General features: G+C 68.0%; 1 protein-coding gene across 1 annotated transcript in view; it reads right to left on the bottom strand.

The window, feature by feature from the left end:
* Positions 1-352: 352 nt before the first annotated feature.
* Positions 353-1571, bottom strand: part of ZNF385A (zinc finger protein 385A) — a 6286-nt gene continuing 5067 nt past the window's right edge. The window contains exon 5 of the mRNA XM_021713655.1: positions 353-1571. Coding sequence (XP_021569330.1) covers positions 1457-1571 — 115 coding nt within the window. The 3' untranslated portion in view covers positions 353-1456.

Here is a 1571-nt window from a genome sequence, read left to right as displayed (position 1 = left end):
AGCGCGTCACAGGAGCGGCCTAGCCCGGGAGGCTCCTTTTCCGTGTCGTTGGCGCCGCCTGGTGGACTTGCGGCAAATTCTCGGCAGCCGCAGCCGCGGCCCCAGACCTGCACTGGGAAGGATCCCCCGGGCCAAGTTTACCGGAGCCGGGCGGGAGCGGGGCGAGTGGGATGCGGAGCCTCTCTCGCTCCGCACAGACCTCGCAACTTGCTCCCTCACGCCCGACCTCCCGCCCCCTCCTCCTCCTCGCCCCCTTTCCTGCGTGCGCGTCGCCCTCGCCCTCCAGACACACCTCCCTGTCGCATGGCTCCCCAGACCGCGGGTAATGACAGACAGAGTCCGAGTCCAGGGGGCGGAGGGCAGAACGAATTCAGACTTTATTGTCAGGGAGAGGAGAACGGGGAGGACGTGGGCGGGGACCAGGTTGCTACATTGTCAAGCAGAAAGAGTTGATGGGAAGGGGAAGGCCGGTGGGGGCCGGTCCCCTCCCGGGTCGGCGGCCGGAGGGCTGACGGTACGGAAACCCCGGGGAGGGGTGGTGTCACGCCCCCGCCCGAGTTGTGCAGTGGAGGAGTCTGGTGGGAGGGGACAGCCACGAGGTCTAGGAGCGGGACGGGAGGCTACAGACTCGGCGAATCCTGCGGAGGGGAGGGGAGGGGCGGGGGCGAGGCTTCTATTGCTTTTTGCTCACAGTTTTGCGGAAGGCGAGGCGGGGGTGGGCTTGGACCGGACACCCCTTGCCCCCCTCGGTACCCCTTGGGCGATGGGTGCTGGTGAGAAGAATGGAACCCGGACTGGGGAGGACGAAGGCGAGGGAAAGGTCTGTGGGGGCATCTCCTTGGTCCCACCCAAGTGCCAGAGATGCCCCAAGTGCTGCCCCCTGCGGTGGGCCCGGCTGGACCTGGGGCTGGGGCGTGGTGCGGGGCGGGCACAGTGAGGTTGCAGGCGGTAAAACCAAAGTGCGAATGAGGGACCCAGGATCCCGCCTGCTCCCCTCCCCCTGCGGAGGACGGGGCTGTTCACGGAAGCGCTTCAGTTCGGGGGAGGGGGCCGGAGTCCCAGAGTCCGCTTATTGCCAAGAAAAACCATTTCTGCCGCCCGGACCCCGACCATGGCTTGTGAACCCCGTTTTGTGCTAGGTTTGGGGGGAAGGGCTGGATGGACATGGCTTTTGGGAGGGGGGGTGTCTCCAAGGGGGCTCGGGGGTGAGACGGCCCCCCCTTTTCTAGGGGAGAGGGAAAGGCAGGGGGCGGGGTTCCCTGAGATCTGGGGTGTCCCCCCCTTCTGAAGCCCCCCTCCCCCGCTGCCCCTCCCCTTTCCTGGAACCCCGTACCTCGGGGTGGGGGGGAAGGAGAGATCACTCAGGGAGTGCCGGGAGGAGGGGCGGGCTGGGAGCCCGGAGGCCTGGGTCCCGGCTGGAGGTGGGGAGTCGAACGGGAGGGGTTCAGGGTTGAGGTCAGTAGGGGGAGAAGAGGATGGGTCCGTGCGCAGTTCGGATGGGTCCGGGAGCCGGGTGGAGCAGGGGGTGCGTGATCGGCGGGCCCTGCAGGAGAGGCGCGGCCGGAGCCGGG

This window comes from Carlito syrichta, unplaced genomic scaffold (genome assembly GCF_000164805.1).
Source record: "Carlito syrichta isolate Samal-C Ts95f unplaced genomic scaffold, Tarsius_syrichta-2.0.1 Scaffold304656, whole genome shotgun sequence".
Taxonomy (NCBI): Eukaryota; Metazoa; Chordata; class Mammalia; order Primates; family Tarsiidae; genus Carlito; species Carlito syrichta.
Note: the sequence above shows the minus strand (reverse complement) of the source record. Positions and strands in the feature narration are given on the sequence as shown.